The 22,714-nt window shown below is 42.5% G+C and overlaps 1 protein-coding gene across 2 annotated transcripts; it reads right to left on the bottom strand.

Moving 5' to 3' along the window:
- Positions 1 to 5: 5 nt before the first annotated feature.
- LOC109033513 (maltase 2) lies at positions 6 to 22,447 on the bottom strand. 2 transcript variants are annotated; one of them, XM_019046173.2, is made up of 10 exons: positions 22,149 to 22,447; positions 19,842 to 20,039; positions 18,677 to 18,834; positions 16,214 to 16,351; positions 15,225 to 15,427; positions 14,090 to 14,288; positions 13,164 to 13,398; positions 8,791 to 8,998; positions 8,240 to 8,395; positions 6 to 359 (listed from the first exon to the last, which is right to left on the bottom strand). In XM_019046173.2, exons 1-10 carry the CDS (start codon positions 22,426 to 22,428, stop codon positions 164 to 166), a joined length of 1,971 nt encoding a protein of 656 aa, XP_018901718.2. In that variant the 5' UTR covers positions 22,429 to 22,447; the 3' UTR covers positions 6 to 163. The 2 variants fall into 2 exon arrangements, 1 of the variants encoding a protein (XP_018901718.2); XR_011899692.1 differs by lacking the exons at positions 8,240 to 8,395; positions 8,791 to 8,998; positions 13,164 to 13,398; ... (4 more) ...; positions 19,842 to 20,039; positions 22,149 to 22,447 and adding an exon at positions 1,721 to 4,857 and having other exon boundaries at positions 220 to 359.
- Positions 22,448 to 22,714: the final 267 nt, after the last annotated feature.

Below are 22,714 nucleotides of genomic sequence, written 5' to 3'. Positions count from 1 at the left end.
AATGATTTGTTTCATTATTTAGATCATTTATTGGAAAAAATAGTGATGAATCAACATGAAGCGTCTATTCGAGTAGAAAAATCAACGGAAAACGTTGATATCTAACAGGTTTTTCCTTGAAGTTGATTTCTACGCCTCCTGCAGGTGAATTTGTGTTTGCCATTCAGTTCTCATCCGTTTCATATTCATAACTCTTTAGAATTTCGTAATCATCGTCTTCATATGTTTGTAATTCGTCGTCATCATCTTCTTTCGAGTTTTCTGGTGGATCGTTTTTAATATAGGAGAGAACGAGGCCAGACTTCGGAGGCATACTCCAGTTGTTTGATCGCAGTCGATCGAAACACAAAGACACGGTCCTAAAAAAAGCAACAATAAAACACAAAGTGATAGAGGATCTTTTACAATAAAAGCGAGGTTAACTCATAATCAAATATATACCGCGCATTCAGAAAATTACCTATGGTTTTTTTTCTGATCCTAAAAATTTTCATTTTGACAGTAGTTGTTAATTTCTCTAAGATTTTGAAACTCGGGTTTCAAATATTTCTCTAATCTTGTACTACCAAGTACATTCAGCAGCCAATGCTATGTAAAATTCTGACGGTGCGTATCTAACGCAATATATGATTTTATGAACGACATGATGCAATGATCAATATCGATGGCCAAAGTCGAAAAACGCGCATCTTAGATTCCAACGTTTTAAGGTTCTGCTCGTGTTTTATTTTCTTTAAAAAAAAAAAAACAATCAACAACTCCCATTGAATTTTTTAGAATTATACAAATAACGTCATTTAAAATGCAACTTGTTTTGAAGAGGGCTCATATTTCGTAGTGCTTTGATTCATACCTTGTCTAGTGGTAGCTATTATAGTGTGCCTCACACGTAATTGGTGATTTTTAAACGTCGCAATTGATTTACGTATTTTTCACAATTAGAAATTAATATTTTTTTGGTTACATGTATTCCCAACTGAAAAAATCGAGGATGAATGTGTTAAACCATGTACCTCGACTTGCGATCTTGCAAATCTACTCGGAAATTGTACGCTTTTGAAGAAAGTCGTACTTTCGGTTTTGCACAGATTTTTTTTCGATTTTACTTTGTTCTTTGAACAACATTCTCTGAGATATGCGCTAAAATGCTCTTGAATAAATTATTATGGGCAAAAATCTTCAGACACCGCAATTGAAGTCCACCGTTTAGTAATTTCACCGTAAATATATTAGCGAGCCGAAAGAATTCCCTTTCAGCCTTTCCCCAAGACTCTCCATAGAGATTTGTCCTGGTTTTTTGACTCCATCCAACAATGCGTTGGTACTTCTCCACGGTTTTGTATTCCTCTGTTCAATAGTTTCCCTTGCATATACATGAAAACAAAATATGGCTCCCTTAAAAAAAAAAAAAAAAAAAAAAAAAAAAAACTCAATCAAAATAAAGTATCAAATCATCATATAAGGTTTCTGTAGCGTCAGGGCTGAGCTAAAAAATATGAGTGGACTGTATATAGGCGGTCACCTCTCTCTCCGAAAACTGAATCCCCCCGAACCTAAACGTGATGGCGCTCAGCCGATCATCTTCCCAAAACCCTTTTTGTTTGGGAAGATGAGGCCATGCGGCGGTGCGGCGGTGATGAACAGCGGTGGGCTCCAAGGCCGAGGTCTCCACATGTGGTGGCAAAGGAGGCGGTAGTGACAAAAGAAAAATGCGGCTTACCGTGCAGTACAGCTAATAAAGGAAGAAAGTGCTAATAAGAAAGCGAAAGAATCAGAATGCTAATAAAGAAATCCTCAGGATGCGGAACAGCTAAACTCCAAGCAGCTTCGACGTACAAGCAGGACGTGACAAACCAGACAAGCACAGAAGCACTAGTGACCTACATAGAGGACAGAGAGACCGGTACAGTCAGCTGATCGCGAGAAAGCGTGGTGCGCGGAGCGCCCTCAGGCGGCGGTCGGGCGAAGTTCGCTAGGAACAAACGCCGCGGAGAGAGACAATACGCCGCGGTGCAAAGCGTGTTGTCCGTGTGCGTATTGCGGGGGAAACTTCCGAGTTTCCAAATACCTGGTGGATCCGCTGTGGCGGGAACATACTCCCCGGGCGGAAAAAGGTGCAAGTACGTAGCGGGAGCTTGAAAAGCTGCGGAAAAGCGCTCAAGGAGCGGCGGTAGAAACTATGTTAAAAACCTTACATAGCGACCGGCAACGGGTACAGCTTGTGTACCGGTCGTTTGTACTCCCCGGTGGCGGTGGTGACCTCAGCCACACGGACATGGTTGTCGGCACCTGGGAATACTGCGGAGACCCGACCCAGTCGCCAGGCTAATGGCGGCGCGTGTGGATCATGGATTAAGACCAAGGATCCGACTTCCAAGGAAGGGTTACGTCGGTCCACTTCTTCCGCGGTTGCAGAGAACACAGGTACTCGGTGCTCCAGCGTCTCCATATCTGCTGGGCGAGGGCCTGCGTGAGGTTCCAACGGTGCAGATAAGTGAGATCCTTGTCTTCATAGCGGTCTCTGGCGGTGCGGCGAGCGGTCTTCCGATCAGGAAGTGCCCTGGCGTAAGGGCAGCTAAATCCAACGGGTCCGAGGATAGCGGGGTAAGCGGACGTGAGTTGAGCATGGCTTCGATGCGTTGACTCAGCGTTTGGAATTCCTCCAAGACTAGCGTGGTGGACTGCGCGGCGCGAGCTAGGTGAAACTTCGCGCTCTTGACAGCGCTTTCCCATATGCCTCCTTGATGGGGCGCGGCGGGCGGATTGAAATGAAAGTTTATACCTGCGTCATACGCGTACTGTAGCAGCTGCGGGTTCTTCGGATGCATGAGGCGGTACAAGGCGTTCTTGGCTCCTACGAATTGAGTTCCACAATCGCTGAAAAGGTCACTCGGACATCCACGTCGGGCGATGAAGCGGCTAAGCGCTGCGAGGAACGCAACCGTCGTGAGATCGTGGACGACTTCAATGTGAACAGCCTTCACACACAAACAGACGAAGATGCATAGATAGACATTTACAACGCGCGCAGAGCGGAGCTGATGGATCTTCACTTTGAATGGCCCAGCATAATCCATGCCAGTCTTCAGGAATGGCGGGTTTGGGAGCACGCGTTCTGGAGGCAAATCCCCCATCAACGGGTTGACTTGTCGAGGTCTGGCCTTGAAACAGGGTAGACACTGATGCACGACTTGGCGACAGAGTCTGCGGGCGTTGAGGATCCAGAATTTCCTGCAAATCAAAGATTGAAGGAGTTGCGGTCCGGCGTGCAGGTTTTCCCTGTGATAAAACGTCACGATGAGGCGGGCGATGTGCGCTTCTCCAGGAATGACTATGGGCATTCTGGCGTCGTCACTCAGGGCTGAGTGGCGAAGTCGTCCCCCCACTCGAAGCAGACCACGAGAGTCGATGAACGGGTGGAGTTGACGAAGACGTTGCGTAGCGGGTTTGTCAGCGCCCAACAATTTGAAGTCCTCGGCAAAGTAAACTTCTTGGGTGGCTTTAAGGATCCAGGATTCTGCGCCTGCAAGTTCTGCTGGCTGTAAAATCCCCGTGGGACGCGTTCGGAGACGTGTCGCGGAAAAGAAGCGGAAAACGTACGCCATGACGCGCACAGTTTTAGTCCACGTAGAAAATAGCGGGATGCCTAAGTTCTGTGGAGCCACGGTCGCTAGCAGGACTGTGGCTGCGGGTAAGACCCCGGGTAAATCCTTTTCTGGGATAAGATCCGGGTGCGGTGGCCACTCGCTCTCTGGGAGGGTCAGCCATGGTGGGCCTTCCCACCAGAGCGGGTGCGCGGGAAGCTCAGAGGGTGGGATTCCTCTAGAGGCGGGATCGTAATCGGTCGCGGTTTGTTGCGTGGTGCGGATGGCCAAAAACGGGCTACAGTTGACGCCGAAGGTTACGGTGTTCAGCGTGTAGGCTCGAACAGGCGCGGTTTTGTCCGGGCGCCAGAGGATCATCTGGAACTTGGCGTCGCTCGGATGAATGTTGATGTATAAGTACATCTGCTGAATGTCTGCGGTCAGGGTGATTGGATGCTTGCGGAAGTTGATGATCAAGTCGCGTATGTCCGTCTGTAACTTGGGACCAGGAAGCAGGACTTGATTCAACGAGACCTTGGTGGAGGTCGGTGCGGAGGCGTCAAAAACGACGCGTAGCTTGGTCGTGCTGCTAGACTCCTTCACAACTGCGTGATGCGGAATGAAGTAGTGCGGTGCGGTTGCGGACGGTATGGCGGCAGGAGACATGAATCCGTTGTTCTCGTACTCTTGCATAAACTTCTTGTAGGCCGCGTGAAACTCCGGCTCCTTCTCGAAGCGGCGTTCCAGGGCTCGAAAACGAACTTCAGCTCGTGCGAGTGACGTTCCCAGCGGCGGGTGTTCTGGCTTGAACGGAAGTCGGACGCAGTATCGTCCGTCTGCTCCTTGTGTAGTCGTAGCGGTGTAGAAGTTTTCCACGTATTCGTCGGTCGGGTCCTGCCTTGCTGCGGGAGCGACGTCTTCAATGGCGCAAAAATCTTCGAACAGCTTCGAGATATTCGGCGGTTCCCGAGTGAGCAGCACCTTGCGACTCACGGCGGTATCCTCCGAAGCGGTGCGGCGGGGTGCGGGTCCAAGGACGACGTAACCAAAGAGAGTACCCCAGGCGACGGGGGCCGGGGAACCCAGCTTGATGGAGTCGCCAGTCAGCGCCAGTGGCAGGAGATCAGCTCCTATCAGCATATCCACGGGACCAGGCCAGTCAAAGTCGGGTCGGCGAGCGGCAAGCTGCGGCAACGAGCACGGATGGTCCTGGAAAGCGCGACTGAGGGGGTGTGACCAGTAATCTTTGTCGACACGAGCATCCTGTGGTCGCAGGCGACGAGTTGCTTGTCCAGAGTGCTGACGTCCACCTCCACGGAACCCCTGACCTGAATGCCGGTGTCGTCCAATCCGGCAACAGGGGCGGCATGGCGAGCGAGCTTGAGATGAAGCAGCTGAGCGCAACGAGTAGTGACGATGGACACGTCTGCGCAAGAGTCCAACAGCGCCCTGGCAATGATGACGTGTCCGTTAGCGGATAGGAGTACTCGGGCGGTCGGTAGAACTACCGTCTGCTCTGGAATTCGTGCGATGAAAACCTTCTTGGTGTCCTTGGTCTGGTCAGCCTGTCCTTGGGGGTCCTGCTTCTCGCATAAGATGGTGTGGTGCCGTTTTCCGCAACGGAAACAGTTGTGGCGCGATTCACATTTTCCAACGTCGTGATTTCCGAGGCAGTTGAAACATAGTTGATTCTTGCGTGCTGCGTTCATCCGTTCTGAAGGCGACATGTTCAATATTTGAGGGCAGCGGAACGCTTGATGACCTCGTTCGCACCATCCACAGAGATGTTTTCCAGCGTAGGAGTCCGTAGTGGTCGATGCGTTAGCTGAGATGTGCGGGGCCGACGAAGGCGAAGCAGCAGGAGAAGTATTTACACGGGAAGAATCAAAAGCATGCGATTGCCGAGCAGAATTAGTACCACTACCATGCGAACGCTTACGTTGTTTACCATTAGCAGGAGACTGGGTTTGGTCGTTTTTAGCTAACAAAACCTTGGGGGACTTCTGAGAGCCGCTTTGACTAGACTGAGGCTTAGGACTTACAGGGTTGTCTAGAGCTTGAGAACACTCATCTTTCAAAAAGTCAATGAACTCCTCTAACGTTGGATACGCGCGAGGATCCGCACGGGACTCATCTAATTTGCGCTGCCAGAAGGGCGATAATTTTCGCGTGAGTACAGTAACTAACAAAGGACCATACGTTGCGTCCTCAATTTTTAACGAGGTGAGCGCGTTTTTATGTTCCTGCACTTTTGTGAGTAAGTGCGGTATCTGAGCGCTATTCTTTATCTCCGGTAAGTCTAGTAATCCACCGAAATGATGATAGATATGTCGTTTTTCCGACTTATAGCGGCTCTCCAAAAGGTCCCAAGCAACACCATAATTTTCAGCAGTAGGATCAAGCGTTTTTACAAGCGAGAGCGCTTCACCAGATAAAGAGGAAAGCAAATAAGTGAACTTCTCAATTGGGGTTAGAGAAGCATTTTCATGAACTGACACTTTAAACATACTATAAAAAGATGACCATTCAGTGAGAGTACCTGAAAACTTGGGCAGTTCAAGTTTGGGTAACCTAACTTGGTTTTTCTGGCCAGGCGGTTGCGCTATTTGGGGGGCTGGTGTGGCCGCCCCAGGTGTGCGCACTTGTGCGAGCAATGAATAAAACTTGTGATTTATCGCTCGTAAGAAAGTATCAACATCATCAGTAAATTTAGTAATATTAATGCGCTTTGATTCGCACTCATCAGGAATAGCCACATTAACTGCTACTGCTTGCTTTCTGACAATAGTAGCCTCAGCTTCTATAGCTGCTAACCTATTAATCTGTCCCTGGAAACCTTGGACAGTTTTTACAGAGAGCGCAAATGCCTCTTCATGCAAAGAAGTTAGCGTGCGTAAAACACATTGCCCTTCAGCAATATTTGCTTGCAACCTTTGTTCTAGCTCCAAATCTAACGTTGCCATGGTTCTGATCAGGTGCGACAAACCAAATGAAATTGAGATAACGGAGCGCTTGAGCTAAGAAAATGTACACTAAGATTGCTAAAATACTAATAGCTTGAGGAAAAAGTGCATAGAAAACCAAACAAGAGACAGTGGCGCACTTCAAAAACACTGCGGCGAGCTGAGGAACTAATGCGTGCGGTGTAACCCTATGGAATGTTTGTCCATGCAGAGAAAAACAATGAAATACTATGTGCACTGATAAGGGATGCCCAAGTTGAAAATACTAAGCTTAAGCACACCCAAAATGCAAAACAAGCACACAGGATAAGCAAGTATACTAATGATAGCACTCACTACAAAATGATAACTGGTAAGTTACGATGATATGCGGAGATATTTAGGTTCGGAGAGGAACGTTCGGAGAGGAGGCGAGGCGAGAACGGAGCATAAAATAACTGACCTCACTGCAATGAATGATGAAAATTATCCTAGCGCTGCATAAGCAGGTGAGAAAGTAGAGGGTGAGAGAGCTACAAGCACCCACAATGACAAAAAAATTCTCACAAGCTGCTCACAGCCATGTGCAGAGACAGTGAGGTTATACATTGAGCCAAATTGAGAGAACTAAAAATGCGGTTTGCGGTTGCGGTGAGCTGATTTTTACTAGAATGCGGGTGAACTCGTTAATCTTGAAGAAGACTAGTAATATCCTAGGTAATAAAATCAACTTTAACCTCACACATGTACGACTGAGGTCATCTGAGGCCGTGCTGAGCTGCGGGGGAACGTGGCCTCGAAGAAGGTGCAGCCTTCTAAGAGGTGAAACTCAGACACGATGGAACTCAAAATGATGGCTTAACATGCTCAATGGAAAAGGAATGCTGCCTTAAAATTAATGCCGATGATCAAAATGCTGTCTCAATCAAAGGCCCGAGGGACCAAAATGTAGCGTCAGGGCTGAGCTAAAAAATATGAGTGGACTGTATATAGGCGGTCACCTCTCTCTCCGAAAACTGAATCCCCCCGAACCTAAACGTGATGGCGCTCAGCCGATCATCTTCCCAAAACCCTTTTTGTTTGGGAAGATGAGGCCATGCGGCGGTGCGGCGGTGATGAACAGCGGTGGGCTCCAAGGCCGAGGTCTCCACATGTGGTGGCAAAGGAGGCGGTAGTGACAAAAGAAAAATGCGGCTTACCGTGCAGTACAGCTAATAAAGGAAGAAAGTGCTAATAAGAAAGCGAAAGAATCAGAATGCTAATAAAGAAATCCTCAGGATGCGGAACAGCTAAACTCCAAGCAGCTTCGACGTACAAGCAGGACGTGACAAACCAGACAAGCACAGAAGCACTAGTGACCTACATAGAGGACAGAGAGACCGGTACAGTCAGCTGATCGCGAGAAAGCGTGGTGCGCGGAGCGCCCTCAGGCGGCGGTCGGGCGAAGTTCGCTAGGAACAAACGCCGCGGAGAGAGACAATACGCCGCGGTGCAAAGCGTGTTGTCCGTGTGCGTATTGCGGGGGAAACTTCCGAGTTTCCAAATACCTGGTGGATCCGCTGTGGCGGGAACAGTTTCCGTGTCGCAAAAATAGATTTTTGGGGACTTCTGACTGCAACCGTTGCTGCTGACGATCTTAAGTATGCTTCGGTTCTTTGATAAAACCCGTCGATGTGTATCTTATAATTGGGGAATATTTAGACTGATACATACGTGTTCTTTTTGCATTCGTTCAAGTTCGGGGTCCAAACTTCAACGTTGTCGCTGATGGCATGTGTCAATTCTGGAATTGCATCCATGATGTCAAAAGATTCGCTCCACTCTTTATCCAAGTTCATCAATGTGACATATATCTTTTTGGAGTTTTCCCTGAAACGAAGAATCGAGAAAGCAATTTAGCTTGAAAGTTGACTAGCATGCAGTCATAAATGGAAGCCATATCTTCTAGGCACAAAGTATGAATTTATTGGTTTTTTCATCAGGGAATAAAGATACTTCTGCCCAATTAAGAAAAATCGGTCGAATTACTTTTAGATTTGGATCTATCGAGAAAATCATGATTATTTTTCTTCCAAAAATGCTTTGTATGAACTCCCTCTTGTGTGACTTTTTAGGAATTTCAAATATTGGATCAAGTTTCAAACAGACGCTGAAGGCATTCAGGATGCCCATTCAAAAATCTTGGAAGACAATAACAATTACCGGAAACAATCGATCGCCATTTTTGATCACGAATTGTATAGGACTATTGACTACCTGCTCACCTGGTAAAACAGAAAACAAAATCGGTGAGAGCGTAGGTATGTAAAGGTCCATAAACAAAAGCATCTTTCTTTTTAAGCTGGACTAGTTCCTTGAAATTTCTCAAATGGGTAGAACATTCCTCGCAAGGTGGGTTGCGTTCTACCTCTACATTCAACCTGTAAAACTCGGGATTAACAGGAAGCCACGGTTTTTTGTTCGTTGTAAAACCTGTACTCAACATAAAATAACTCATTAACCAAAATCAGATACGATATATCTATCAAAAATGTTCAAAAAGAAATCAACATTTTTACGCGACTAACTAATTTTGGTAACGTTCAAACTTCTGTTAACAATATTGACACATGCTCATTCTGTCATCGGGGTAACTGGTGATGACATCACCAGGCAAAATATGATGGCGTTAACGCCATCATATTTCAATTGTAATAGCGACCATTGTGCCATCAGAGCACCTTTTGGTGACGTCACAGTAAAATTCGTTGATGCTGTCAAATCATCTTCAATATCCAAGTTTTCATTAGTTAAATAGACATTTTCTTAATACACGAATGCCTCAGCAGATGTATTTTCAACTTTTTTACTGCCTGCATGTTTTTATTTGAGGACATGTGTCACATGACGGCGGCCATTTAGTTTCGCGTGAAGGCTCTATCAGTTTAAAGAAATTATGTTTGTAGTAGGGAAGTCAAAACTGAGCCAATTTATTGCGTGAATTGTGAAGTTAGGAGTAAACTCAAGACTTTCCTCTAATGAAAATGTGCCGGTTTAGACCGGACTAATCCGGATCAGATCAGTGGCGTGGCGTGCTTTGCAATATATCGATTGATCTGTCAGCTAAACCTATGGAAAAGGATCGATAAAAATGGTTTTCGCAGCAAACACCTTTATAATCGATTCTTTACCATAGGTTTAAACGGCATAACAATTGATGTATCGCAATTCACGTCACGCCACTGCATCAGATCCGGCTAAGTTTAGGGTGCTTTATGAAACACCTCCTACCTGACTGACTTTAGCTAACTTCGGACTGACGTCAGGCGGTTTCAAGCTGACGTCAAAATGATTCATTAAGCAGCTATCCTCAGCCTGACGCTCATTATTACCAGGGTAATACGTCAATCGTGATTTTTCAGTCATTTTTCTTCATGCACAACTCTTTTTTTGCTCTGGCAAAAGTTTGCATCGGAAACATTAATCCCTTAAAGGAATGGACGGTTATAAAAATATCAGTAGAAAAACGAGGGAAAAACGGGAAACAAGGCTAAAATACACAATTTCAAAAGACCGAGACGTTCCGACACATAACTCAATCATTTTCAGTCGGAAATGTTACAATGAAAATTTAAAAAAAAAAAAACAAAAAAACAAAAAAAAAACAAGCAGTGAACTCCAACACAATGTGTTGATAAGGCGCGTCATTAACTCGCACATATCAACCCCTTTAGTTTTCATTTACAGAGATTTCAAAAAAGGCAAGCAGCACAACAAGAGAATTCACGATCCAACACTGCAAGGTCAACGACGCACCTTGACGAGACCGTGTATTGTGAATCTAGAAAGCTATTCGAACAAATTTAAGTTTTTTGATCCGCCTCAAGCAAAATCTTATCAGATTCTTGAAGAAAAGTGGTACGGAAAAATTTAAGCGAAGAAAGGAAAAATTCTGTCGAATTCCTAGAAGATAAAGTCGATTTAAAGGTATTTTGGGGCTAAAATACCCAAATCACCGGTATTATAAATCCCGTTATATTATTGAAAAGAAATTGACTCGATATAAATGCAATTGTATTAAATATGTCTTGATTTTGTTATTTTAAACGTCTTTTCATGCAAAGAAGCTCAACCATGTCCATGCTTTATTCATTCATGAATTGAAAGTAAGCAATCCAACATCCCGAAAATCTACCGATTTGCCGTAAAAAATCGCAGAAACTTGATATACCAGGTCGATGTACCCACTCTTTGAATTTACCAATCAATTTAGTGAGTGCACGTAGGTATGTGAAAGTCAAAATGCTATAGTCATTTTGGGTGCATTCATTTTTCATGAAACAATTGTAAGTAATTTCAATCCCGAAAAACCATAAATTTCCCGTATAAAATCGAAAAAATCAAAATATGTCGACTCCCTGACGTGAAAATTGAATTCTACGTGTGAAAATACTTATGTATCGATATGCTGAACAGAATGCCCGCCTCTCCTCGTTATTTACAAACCGTTCCTATTCTCATCTTAAAATTGTTCTCAGAGCTTTGTGTTATTATCAGCTTCCATTTAAACCTCGGTTTGATGGCCGAATCGGCTGCCCAAAAAGCAAGCCATTTTTGAAGGGCTCTATGAGAAATTCGTGATATTATCAGCTCTCAGGAAATCACCTCATGGGTAAAATTGCTGATATAAATCGAGTGCTTAAAATAATCGTATTCAAGAAACTAAGGCATTAAACTATGGAGTCAATTTCGTTTTAATAATATAACGGGATTTACTTGTCTTCAGGTCAAAACTCATACAAGGAAGCCCCTTGCAAGAGGCTAATTTTTTGTAATTTCACTCAATTTTTTCTCCTTTTTATAATTGAATTGCTTGTCACATTCTGAGGTCAATCATATGAAATTGTAATTTATACATTCCCCCCCTCCCCTTCATTTTATTTTTTGTTTGGAGAAGTTTTGTTGATTTCTTCGGATTTCGAATACTGTAACTTCTCTTCTATTTGGCCGATTTTTATGAATGAGACCTCTTTTAATTCGTGTTTTAACGGAGAGTAAGGAAAAAATTGCTAAAAACTCGCGAAACAATTTTTTTTGAAAATTGGACGAATCCTAGCGTGACGGTGAAATGGTTAATGAAGCGTAAGTAATTGGGCGAGGGGCTGAGGATCCCGGCATCGCTTGGCAACCGTCATTAGCTATTGTTCGTCGAGACGCCGACGCAGTGAGCAGGAGCGTGGGAAAGAGAGGGGTAAGTGGATTCCTGTATGAGCCACGTTTAGCTAATGGTCTAATGAGTCTCGAGGCTCATCACAGATTGCACTTACACAGATTGCACTGTGAAAATATACATTTTATCAGCTGACACTGACAATGTTGTCAGATGAACAGCACTATCAGAGCACGGGTACCAACTTTTGAAAAGTATAATCGAGGTTATAGATCTGTCAAAGCAACGTTTTGAACAAAACGGAGGAGTTAAATTCTCATTTCGAGAGTGCCGACCTGCTCAGCCATCCTCGAATCAATTCGCTTGATTCTGCTTATATATGCATAATTTAAATCAGCGCGTCGCATTCTTAGGCTTTTTTTGAAAAAACCAAGTAACGTAGACTCTTGGTATTCACTGCACATAAACTAATGAGCCCCAGAATGAGAAACAACTTTAAATCATAATTATTGATGGATAAATAAACTTTTTACACGCTTTGGAAAATCTCAGAAGTTCGCGGTAGTCACTTTTCGGTAAGGAACTAAGGGACTCGGTTATTGTATCGAGCAGGGTTCGAAACGATCGCAAAGGCGGTATACTACGTATACGCGCCAACAAAAAAAAAACCAAAAAAAACCAAAAAAAACGATGAAAAACCTGAGCCCTACATGGTGGTGGCCGGGATTTGAGAACCACCACCACGCCGTGCTCATGTTTTTCATCGTTTTTTTAAATTTTTATTGTAATTTTTTTGACTGAAATGACTCAGTTTTGAGTCGAAACGCCTCGGTTTTTTTTTTTTTTTTTTTTTTTTTTTTTTTTTTTTTTTTTAAGTGTGTGAGTCAGCCTTGTTTCCCGTTTTTCCCCCTTTGTTTTTCTACAGTTACCATTGTCTCGGGCTACTCTATAAAAATTTGTATCTATAAATATATCTATATGTGATGCACAGGGTGATCAAAAAGTCTCGCACCATCCCTATTACCCTTATAGATCTTGTCCCTTTGCAGAGGAATCCCCATTGAGCTTTGGGGGTCCTAAAAGTCGTTTCCTTCGTCCTAGAGAGCATCACACAAATTCAAGTCTCTATCTCAATTTGTTCATGTGTGACAAGAGGGTTGATGCTGGTGCTGGAGGTACTGGACTTTTGGATCTCTCTTTATATTTTATTTCTCCTTCACTGGAAAAAAGCACATTGGACCTAGAGTCCAGACTCTTAAAAATATCGACCAGAAAAAGTACTCTTGATTCAATCAGAATCTAGCTTAAATCAAGAACCAAAGCCTCTTAATTAGAGCGGATTTTGTATTGATTTAAGCAAAAATTCGATTGATTTAAAAGTATTTTTTCTTGTCAATGTTTTCAAGAGTCTGGACTCTAGATCCAATGTGTTTTTTTCCCAGTGTTTTGTCTTCCTCCGTCATACTTTTGGTTTAAGCAGTAGCAAACCTGCGTTTTGACTTTTGTTCCAGTGGAAGGGTGTTCTGCTGGGCATACGATAGTCGTCGACATGCTCGGATCGGCGCTTGTCCTTGTCGATGTTCCAATAGCTGTCCATGCCTATCTCGTCTCCCATGTACACGCAGCTTGAGCCAGGCAGAAGCAAGTTCAACATGTTGACCAAATCCACTGAAGTGGAGGCCTCCAGCCTGGATGGGATTCGTGACCAGTCGTGGTTTCCTGACTGAAAAAAAAATGGTCACCGATCCATAAAGCAAACGATGCGTGTTAAAATGTGATTAAAGTAGTGCCAAACATAGTTGGTGAACAGAACAAACAATTTTGGTGGGCTGCATCGACTGGATTAAGTGGGATGAAATCAGCCATACTGCTGGTGTAGGTCACCAACTCTTTCCTCTTTGTAAAGTTCTTTCTTCCATAGGCGGTCGTATTGATGGCCAAAGTCAGAAAATGCACATCTCCGTGGACAACATTAAAACATTTCCTCTTATGTTTTATTTTTTAAAAGGAAACTGACCGAAATTCCTCCTTGAAATTTTTAGAATACATTTTCGGACAAATGAAGAATTTTTTTATAAATAAGAAATATATGTAATTATGATCAGAAATCGGCGAAGTCACATCTATCAGACCACGTTAAGCAGAAGTAAACCCAGCCACATCAGCTACTGTCAAATGCAATCGGGCAATTAGGTGACTTTTTTACATGAAAACGGTTGTGCGGTTTTTTGTTCTTTCAGTGAATTTTCTGCATATTCTCTTGAAAAAATTAAACTGCTCAGTTAACCTTGGCAATAGCTGATGTGGCTTGGTTCTTTTCTGCCAAACGGGGTCCAAAAAGAGCTGGGGATGTTTTTGACTTCAGTCATTGGTATATTGTTTTCAACGAGAGTAAGAAAAATCGGAGCCCTCACCAACCAGTTGGGAAGCTGGAAATCGTTGAGGTGACGTAAGTAATCGTCAATGGAGCTTTTCAGTCTGACAGCGTCCGTGTCTGCGTTGAAATCTGTGAGGAGAAGATAGTTGAGTGGATAGTGGGCACCAGGTGCTTTAAATGTGCCGTAGTACCGTCTGGCGTCTCTTTGCGATGCGTATGCATCCACCGCCATGAATCTGTCGATAAAGTATCAAAAGAAAAATATAAAACAGTATAATAATGACACGGTGTCAAGGTTGCTCCAGGAAGAGATTGGTATATCGACTGTGTAAGCCGTCAATCACATAACTCGGTTTGCGACGTCGCAGATTTCCTGTCATACTTAATGTTTTAAAAGGCAAACTACTCAACGGTAATTCTTTAAAACTGCCGTGATTTTCCTTCTCTGTACGAAAACAATTCTGCAAAAACTTCAAGGAATGAAGTCAATTTTTTCTCCTTTAAAAAAATAACATAGAGGCGGAGATTTTCAGACACCGCAAACGAGATAATGTGATTTCACACTCTTATACCGTGGATATGTCGTAGGCAATTAGCAATCGCCGGCAATCTGCAATTGGTTCACGTGTTTTTTCAATAAACCGCAATAATGCGCATCGGTAAAATGAAATTTTGATGGGTAATGCCATTCAAGCACATCGATCTAGGCTTGGAGCGCCTTCAGTTTTTGTGATAATCCACGCTTTGTCATAGAGTTAGTTGCTTGTCCGATCTAAATCCAACTGAGGATCCCTTTACACGCCTTCCTGAGTAAGTCTGTTACTACCATGTTTTTACGGAGGGAAAAGTTTCTTGCTAGGTAGAAATGTAGCCAAATTGCTAAAAAAAAAATGTGCAAGAGCTTACTTTTATAAAATGGTTTTATTGATTTAGTTTTTTGGTCGAAGCTTTTCGGCATTTTCTACAAGTTTCTGTAAGTTTCTAAAACCTCTAAAAGTTTTTCTGCGACATACACAAGTGATCTTAGGAGTCCTGATTATACAATGTATGATCCTCAGGGAACTTAACATCTAGTGGATTTCTGTTCCTGTTGATGATAAACTTGCTAAATCAGTGCGTCCAACTTATTTTGATTACACGTTGATTAAATGGTGCATGTCATGAGTACTTACGTGACTCGGTGGTTTACTTTGTCGTATTCATCGAAGAATCGTCGGAACTCCTTGATCACTGCGTAGTTCTGTGGTAGGTTTTGCGTGTGTCTGTGATCCCACCAAGGGTTTTCGTCCCGGAATTGTGGATCCTCGATGAGGTGCGCCACGGCGCCCATTCGGAAGCCGTCTACTCCCATATCCAACCAAAACTTCATGATATCCTGCAAATATCCGAAACACGTCGCAAACTAATGGAGATCGGAATTGGTGATTTTGACAAGACTAATTGAGAGCCTGAGGTCACATTGCTTCATACCTTATCGTAACGATCAATAGGCTTCGATACATGATCGAATTCCCGGCGAACCAATTACCATCAAAGTGTGGAAAGTCATCAGTTTTAAAATCTTTACTTCGCCTAATTTTCAAATGAAAACCTGGCAGAAATGTTTCGTGTGGCAAAAAATGATGAATGGTGGCACTCCATTCTCATAAAAATTTGACGACGCAGTTCAATGTTGATCAATTGAAATCAGGACTGTTAAATGGTGACCATCAATCATCAACTGGTCTACTCTGATCAAAATTGGTTCGGAATTTGATCGTGTATCGAGACCTAATGGGCCACTAAAAAGAGTAATGCACCTAAGTATGTATTTTCTCAAATTTGATGGTGAATATACTTGGACGCCATTAATAATGCAAATTAAGAGTTGAAATTTTGACGAAAAGCTCTTTAGAGTATTAGAAAAGATTCAGCAATGAAAATTAAAAATTGACATTTTAGACATCGAACTGGTTTTTTTTCTTTCTTTGAACTTTGTGTCTTGCAAATTTTTTTCTTTTTTTTTTAACTCCACCTTTTCTTACAAGTCAAATATCCGTGATCGCACGATTATCAAAAACCTCCTTTCTTACTAATTCCTTTATCATGTATTTTTTAAATGTCTAGGCCTTTGTATGATAACGGCAGTTGTTACTATAATCAATATTAAATTCCAACGAACCTTTAACGCATCTCTGACTTCAGAAAAACGAAGGTTTAGGTCCGGCTGAGCCTTCGTGAAAGTGTGTAGGTAAAATTGTCGTCGCCCCTCATTCCACTCCCATGCGGACCCTTTGTCTCTGGGACTGTAGACCGATGCCTGACAAATAAATGTAGGAATGGAAGAAATTATTGATTTAAAAAAAATATGTGCTTAAATAAATTATATGTAATTTATACAATTCATAGGCACGAGAAAATTTCTCTCCATAAGTTTTTGGTTTGAAAAAAGAAACTAGAAAATAACACAAAATTAGAGGAGCACAATATTGTATGCAGGAAAGGAGCTCTGATTCAGCCACAAAAATGATTATAAGTCATGCAGTGATGGAAAAGGTCACTGTTTTCGATTACACAAATAGACCAGATTTTGCAATAAGGAACTACAATTTCTGGCTCATTTTAAAAACAGCGTATGTGTTTTTGATACAGATAGATACTGCTATGAACGGGCTAAAAATAGTGGTTCCTTTTTGCAAAATGTAGTGCAAATGTGCAATGTGAGAGTGTTATCAGTGTCATAGCGAGGATGCAGCGATGAAAGCGACGGAACCAAGAGCCGTATTGCCAAAGGTACCAAAATTAAAAAAAGGGGGGGAGGAAATAAGAAAGAGGAAGAAAGCGAGAAAGGAAGAAAGAGAACAAGGAAAATTGAAAAGAGGGAGGAGAAAACAGTATAGGAAGAAAAAGAAGGGAAGAAGAGAAACAAGAGAGGAGATAAGGGTTGGAAAAATACACCGCGAAAAAAACACAGTCATTCTACCGTTACAACGGTGGTAATGTCACACGGGATTCCACGGTTGTAAAACCGTGGATTTTGATTTTTGTAACGATGAGCACGGTGATATGACCGTGTTCACCGTAATATTACTGTGGGCACAGACATACTATCATGAGCATGGTTATGCTACTGTGCTCATCAATAATATTACCAAAATTCACGGTTCCACCACCGTGGAATCCCGTGTGACATTATTACCGTGGTAACCGTCGAATAAGCGTGTTTTTCTTTCCGTGTAAGAATGAAGATGAACAGGCGCCTCTTTGGAAAGGAAATCATCCTTTGAAGCTAAATATTCAATGAGAAAGCTATTCTCATTGGCGTGGCGTCTCGCGTCTTCCTTTGAAAAGGAAGAGCCGTTGTTGGCGCCTCTTCCTATGTGGACGGCACGCGGCACGGCATGGCCTCAATGGCCAAATAGATGTATCATTTCGAACCCCAATCAACAGAGTGTAGCGGCGGAAACTGGTGAATAATACGTTTGCTTGGCATCATTCATCGATGGAAAGTGACGACAAATAAGAAACGATTTAATCGTGCTAAGATACTTATTGGCGCGATCTCAAAGGCGGAATAATTGCATCATTCCATTAACCACTCAATAAATTGTGGCAGCAAAGATTAGCGAGTAATGCGGCTGCTACAGACGATTCTTTGATCTTCATTTTGAGAATATACCGCCCAGCGTGCGGCCTCAGAAGTTTAATAGTCGCATCATTCAAAAATTGTGTAGTAGCACGTAGATTGGCGAGTAATGAAGTTGCTTCAGATAAGTGTTTGATGAAGTGTGTCGACGCATAAGAAACGCCTTCATTGTAAAAAGATACTTCCTAGCCTTGCTTCAGAGGCCGAATAGTTGCATCATTTAAAAATCAAATCAACCAGCGCGTAGATTAGCGAGTAATGCGGCTGCTCCAGATGATTCTTTGATGAAGTGGGTCGACGCATGAGAAACGCCTTCATTGTTAAAAGATACTTCCCAGCCTGGCCTCAGAAAGCGAATAGTTGCATCATTTAAAAATCAAATCATCCAGCGCGTAGATTAGCGAGTAATGCGGCTGCTTCAGATAATTCTTTGATGAAGTGTATTGACGCATGAGAAACGCCTTCATTGTTAAAAGATTCTTCTAAGCCTGGCCTCAGAGGCCGAATTGTTACATCATTAAAAATCAAATCAACGGTGCAGCAGAATGTAGATTAGGGAATATTGCGGCTGCTTAAGATGATTCTTTGATGAATTGGGTCGACGCATAAGAAACGCCTTCATTGTATAAAGATACCTCCTAGCCTTGCTTCAGAGGCCGAATAGTTGCATAATTCAAAAATCAAATCAACCAGAGCGTAGATTAGCGAGTAATGTGGCTGCTTTAGATTATTATTTGATAAGGATAGTCGATGCATGAGTAACGCTAACGCCCCCATTATTGAAAAATACTTCCCAGCGCGGTGGCGGGTATATATCCACGAATTTGCTCTTTTGATGGGAGCTTTTCATAAGAGGATGACACTACAGCTTGACAGCTTGACAGCTTTGACGGGCTGACTGAATAACAGCGTGACTAATAGACAAAAAAAACACAATTTTTCCCGAAAATACGTACATTTGTAATAATTCAGTCTGTATTTGGAACGGTAAACGCTTACCCAGTTGTTGGGAGGGATTGGTTTTCCATTCTCCCATCCTTTAGGATCCATCCATACGTAGTAATCGTTGTATCCAGGCACCCGATCGATTGACTTCTGGAACCACTCGTGTTTTTTGCTTGTATGGTTGGGCACGAAATCCATGATCACTCTCATCTCTGAAAACCGTGAGGTATAGGGTATGACACAAATTAAGAGGATTTACATACATCTTTTTTAAAACCCAAGGATTAAATAAATAAAAAACAAGGGTAACTTATAGAGTTTTTGATTTGTAATAAAATAATTGAGTCGTCCTTACGGTAAGAAAAATTATTTGCGCTATTGGGCTTTCTGTGCTTTAACAGATTACAGAGTGGCATTCGAGGACTGCTAGTTTTAATACAGTCATCGAGTCGAAGAGGGCCTAAAATTTCTCCCTTAAGATTCTGAAGACGAAATGAAGAGATTAGAGCCCCTAAGGATTCATTTACTTTCATGGCAACTTTGCAAAGTTTAATTTGATTAATTAAAACCTGAATGAAAAGGGTTGAAAAGGAATCGAATTCTCCATGTCATTAATAATTTCCTTCGCAATTTGGCCAAAATTTCTAGAGGTTGCCTACATATTAAATCCATGGCCACTGTCAACAAAGATATATCTACAATTGCAATGTTGCAAATCTCAGTTTTCGTTTTATTTATTTTCATGTTTCAGATTTGATAGAGCCTTGAAAATAGAACTTTTCATATTTTCCTTTCATTTGATACGGAATGCACCCGGACAAAGTTGATCAGAAAAATATTTTGGAAACTTCAGGTGAAAGTGAGATGAGCTTAGGAAGGATTGCGCTTCAATAGCTGCATATTTTATCCGGTAAAAAATTAAGAGTTGGGATTCGATTTTTTATGATATTTCCCTTACTGGACTATGTATCTAAAATTGAGTCTCATGGATGAATCAAGCACTAGCCAATGATCTCAAGCTATCCAGTGGCATTCAGTATAGATCTCTCGGTCTCAGATCTTGATATGCTTGCTTCTCTTCAATTAAACTTGGTTTTTAAGCACAAGGATCATTGAATTCTTGCAAATAATCAAGTTAAAATTAGTAAGGAAATGTATCCAAAAAAGAAAAATGCAAACAGATCATGCCGATAGATTTATGTGCAAAGTATGACAATACCTTTTTTATCACCGCAAGGATTCGTGTCAAGTTTCGTCATAAGAGCTTTAAAGTCGCTCATGGTACCGAACTTGCGGTGAATTTTCTTGAAATCAGAGACATCGTAACCGTGGTCTTTCATTGGTGACTCGTAGAATGAGTTTATCCAAATGGCTGTCACGTTCAGCTCACAAAGATAGGGAATTTTTACTTTGATTCCTGCGAATGAGATATTGTTCACAGTGTTAGATTCAAGTTGCATTCTAATAGTTACTAGAGGAATTTAGACACTGACTTAATTCGAAAGAAAAAGACACAAAAATAATAGACAGGTAGCGGGTACGAAACTGCCTGACATTATTTGCTCACTATTAAATCGATTACATTTTGCAATAAGGAACCACTATCTCTGGCTCTACCATGGAAGCACATATCTACATAGGGTAACCAATGGCATGTATGTTGTTTCTAAAATGGGCCAGAAATAGTGGATCCTTATACTGTAAAATGTAATCCTGTGGTGACTAGTGCTCCATCCTCAAAAATGCAAAAGTCATGACAAAACTTGAACTGTTTCTGGATGAACCGGATTGTATATTCCGACATGTATAGCGAAAAACGAGGTACGTACGTTACCTTGTGTACGACCATTCTATTTTCCGTGCAGAGGGATAGGCGAAGTAGAGCTGAGATAAAATCATACTTTTTTTCTTTTTTATTGCGAGTGTATGGACATTCTTCATTTTGGAAATTTTTCAGCAGAATTCCTTCTTTGCGGCAAAATTGGATTGCATTTTGAAAAAAGGAACCAAGAGCATTGCAATGTTGCTAAGATTGTGCAGCTTCCTTTGTCTGGGCGAAGAAAAACCCGATGATCTACGAGGGTCATCCAAAAAGTAAGTTCACCCCTTTCATATCTCCAAAACTAAAAGGGATAAATCAAATCGGTAAAAAATAAATTCTTACTTATATCCTCAGCTCTCCATAGGTACCAAGATTTTTAAATTTGGACCACTGGTTGCCGAGATATTCGATTTTTACGTGAACAACTCCCGGCCAGTTCCGCGCGTCCACCAAACGACGCGCTGATATGAGATGCACCGCGCGCTGTCGCGTCGCTTTTGTCTTCTGGGACTCTCAAAGAGTACTTCTCGTCCATTATTTGGAGAAAGGGTGTACAATCAATGCACCACGGTATTGTGGAATATTGAATTCGTTGCGATTGGCAATAAGAAACAAGCGACCGGGTCTCTTGTCTCGTGGTCCCCTAGTCCTTCACGATAATGCCAGACCTCACACGGCGGAAGAGACCCAAAATTTGTTGGACAAATTTGCGTGGAAGGTGTCACCTCATCCTCCATACTCTCCAGCCCTTTTCCCGAGTGACTATCATATTTTTCCGCAACTCAAGAAGCACCTAGGTGACCAGCGCTTCGAGAACGATCAGCAGGTGATGGAAGCAGTCAATGGCTGGTTCAAGAGTCAACCAAAAGTGTTCTTTGAGAACGGCATTAAGAGGCTTTAGAAACGCTATGAAAAATGCATGTATAGGAACGGAAATTACGTCGAAAAATAAGGTAAGATTGTTTTAAAGCCAATCTTAGAATATTTGAGTTGGTTATTCCTACGTAGATGTGTGGGGAACACAGTCAATTCAGGTAGCATGACGGCCGAATCGCAGCGCATCGTTTGGTGGACGGAACTGGCCGGGAGTTGTTCACGTAAAAATCGAATAACTCGGCAACCAGTGGTCCAAATTTAAAAATCTTGGTACCTATGGAGAGCTGAGGATATAAGTAAGAAGTGATTTTTTACCGATTTGATTTATCCCTTTTAGTTTCGGAGATATGAAAGGGGTGAACTTACTTTTTGGATGACCCTCGTATAACAGTTTCTATTTTAATCGCTAAAAACTGTGAATTTATGACAAAAATTATCATGTAAATTTCATATTTTTTCAGGATTTAAATAGTTATATTGCAATGGATGAAGTTGTACAATCTTACCAACATTGCATTGCTCCTCGTTCCTTTTTGCAAAATGCAATCCAATTCATCTATTTTAAGAAAGCATTGATTTTCGTTGGTTCCTCGTTTAGTAAAGAATTAATGTCTACTATATGTTTTCCTGTCGAAACTTTCGTTGTGACGAAGGAACACGATGGAAAAAAGAAAGGGAAAACTGCATTTTGTCAGAGATTTCTTTGGGGGGGGGGGGGGGTCGGCGTTATGTATTTTCAAGGGATAGTGTAGAATCGCGCCATGGGGGTAGTGCGGGATTCAAAACTTAAAAGTTTTACCGTGACGTATTTTATAAGCGACTCCTTACCTTCTAGGTCGCCAAATCCGTCTCCATCAGTGTCGTAGAAGGACTGCGGGTAGATCTGGTACATGACCATGTTTTGCCACCACTTGGGGTCTTCCTTGTCTCGGATGCCGTATCCATCGCACCCGGGAAGTCCCACCGCGATGACCGCAAGAAGTCCCACGGTGATGAGAGAACTTTTCGTGATCCCTGTCAAAAGCTTCATGTCACCAACATAACTTTCCGCGTCCGCGCAAAAGCTACGAACGGATCTGCGCCAGATCCCGCGCCCGTGGCCCGACATGTGATTGAACGAGACTCATCGCAGCTCCGCATTTTATAAAAGGCGACCGCGCGGGTTCGCAGAAAAATTTGAATCGTGCTTGCGACAAAAAACAATTCTGAAAATCAAGCCCCATCATAGCGAAAAGTAATAACTTTGGTGCGCGGAAGGGGCACAGCCAATCACGCTGACAATATGAACTAAATTCACTCCTCAATATTCTGTACGCATACTTTTTATCAAACGTTCCGCGTTCCCGGGGACTCTTTTCCAGTTCCAGACTTTTTCCGCAGTTCTAGCTCCCAGA

The sequence above is a fragment of the Bemisia tabaci genome, chromosome 4 (assembly GCF_918797505.1).
Source record: "Bemisia tabaci chromosome 4, PGI_BMITA_v3".
In the NCBI taxonomy this organism is placed as follows: Eukaryota; Metazoa; Arthropoda; class Insecta; order Hemiptera; family Aleyrodidae; genus Bemisia; species Bemisia tabaci.
Note: the sequence above shows the minus strand (reverse complement) of the source record. Positions and strands in the feature narration are given on the sequence as shown.